Source organism: Centruroides sculpturatus, unplaced genomic scaffold, assembly GCF_000671375.1.
Source record: "Centruroides sculpturatus isolate CEXI.00-Female unplaced genomic scaffold, Cexi_2.0 scaffold58, whole genome shotgun sequence".
Taxonomy (NCBI): Eukaryota; Metazoa; Arthropoda; class Arachnida; order Scorpiones; family Buthidae; genus Centruroides; species Centruroides sculpturatus.
The window spans coordinates 775,808-777,486 of record NW_019384407.1 but is presented as its reverse complement, the minus strand read 5'-3'; the positions used below and the strand labels follow the sequence as shown (position 1 = coordinate 777,486).

Here is a 1,679-nt window from a genome sequence, read left to right as displayed (position 1 = left end):
GTATAATATATATATATATATATGAAATTTATGTTAACTTATAGCATCTTCCTACAGAAATGAGGGAAGGATGCGGAAGGATTTGATGATTTATTTTAAATATATTGTACTGTATATAAATTTTAAATTTTAAATAAATTTAATATATAAATAATTAAATATTTTTGTATTAATTGCGGATAAATTTATGTAGAAAATATATAAAAAATGATTTTCTATAAATATCATTATTTACTTTTATATTTTTTTATTCACTTTATATCTCAGTACCGCTCATCTTTCTTATCTTTTTTCACATCATCTTACTTTTGTCCTCCCTTCAGTCTATATCCTCGAGTAGGTTCTAACCCCTGTCCAACACCTCATTGGGATCTTTCTTCCTCTTCCTCATCCATTTACCTCTTACCTTACTTCAGCTAAGACCCTATAGTAGGCTCCACCACCCTCTCAATACCCTATGAGATCTCTTTCTGATCCTCTTTCTCGTATCTTCACTCTCTTCAGCCTAAATTCTCGAGTAGGTTCTACCCCTTTCTAAACACCCTATTGGGACTTTCCTTCCTCTTCTTCATCCCTATACTTTTCTCCTTTCTTCAGCCTAGATCCTAAAGTAGCCTGTATCTCCTCTCATTACCCTATCAGACCTTCTCTTCTCTTTCTGATCCTCTTTCTCATCCTCTCACTCTTCCTTTCTTCAGCCTAGACACTCGAGTAGGCTCTACTCCTAATAATAATAATAATAATATTAGGCTAATATATTTTCTATTGATATAATTTTATAATTTTTTAAAATATCTTAAAATATAAACATTTAAAAGTTATATATAAAAAGTAAAACCTGTCCAAAACGGAAACTCAATAAAACGGAAATCCGCCTAAACGGAAACCTGCCAAATCGGAAAAATTGTCCGTTTTACACAAGTTCGACTGTATATAACTTATTTTATTGCTTTAAAAAAAAAAAGAATCGAATTATAGTATATACACGAAGCGTACAGGAAACATATTGTTTACAAGGCATGTACTGTACTGTACCGAATTTCACAGTAAAGTTGACACGTAACTTTAGTAATAATACTATTATACATACACGGTATTATTTTCTGTAAAGGAAAAATCCGTATTCACGTTGGCTTAATTTTTGCTTGAAATCTTTTCAGGTGCTTCCTGCTTACGTCTCGTTCGGTTGGATGTACCTCATGCTATTTTGAATGGTGATTCGATTTGGTTAAACTGCTCATTTGATTTGGAAGCAGATGAATTATATTCAGTCAAGTGGTATAAAAACAATGTTGAATTTTATCGATATCTACCGAGTGACCAACCTCCCGCTCAAAAGTATGATTTATTAGGAGTGTATTTAGACGTACGTACATTGATCCTATCACAGGAATTAGTATGGAAATCGTATTATTCTTCTTTTCTAACAAAAAAAAAAATTCCTTCTTTAAAGAGGAAAATAATATATATATTAAAAAAAATTCTATTTTTCTCTGATGTAAAATTGTAAGCAAATAAGCTTATAAAAATCCCTTTAAGAATAACAAGAAAAAGTGGCAACTTCTCCCTCTTTTTTTTTGGAAAAACTTTGTACTAAATTATATATTTTTTTTAAATTTTTACTCGTAAAAAACATTAAAAATTTATCAATTTTATAAAGTTAAATCCGTAAAAAAAAT

At 29.8% G+C, this 1,679-nt stretch overlaps 1 protein-coding gene across 1 annotated transcript in view; it reads left to right on the top strand.

Annotated features, from left to right (window-relative positions):
* Nucleotides 1-1,679, top strand: part of LOC111618898 — a 60,735-nt gene that overhangs the window by 55,246 nt on the left and 3,810 nt on the right. The window contains exon 3 of the mRNA XM_023360523.1: nt 1,161-1,370. Coding sequence (XP_023216291.1) covers nt 1,161-1,370 — 210 coding nt within the window. The remainder of the gene's footprint in view (nt 1-1,160; nt 1,371-1,679) is intronic.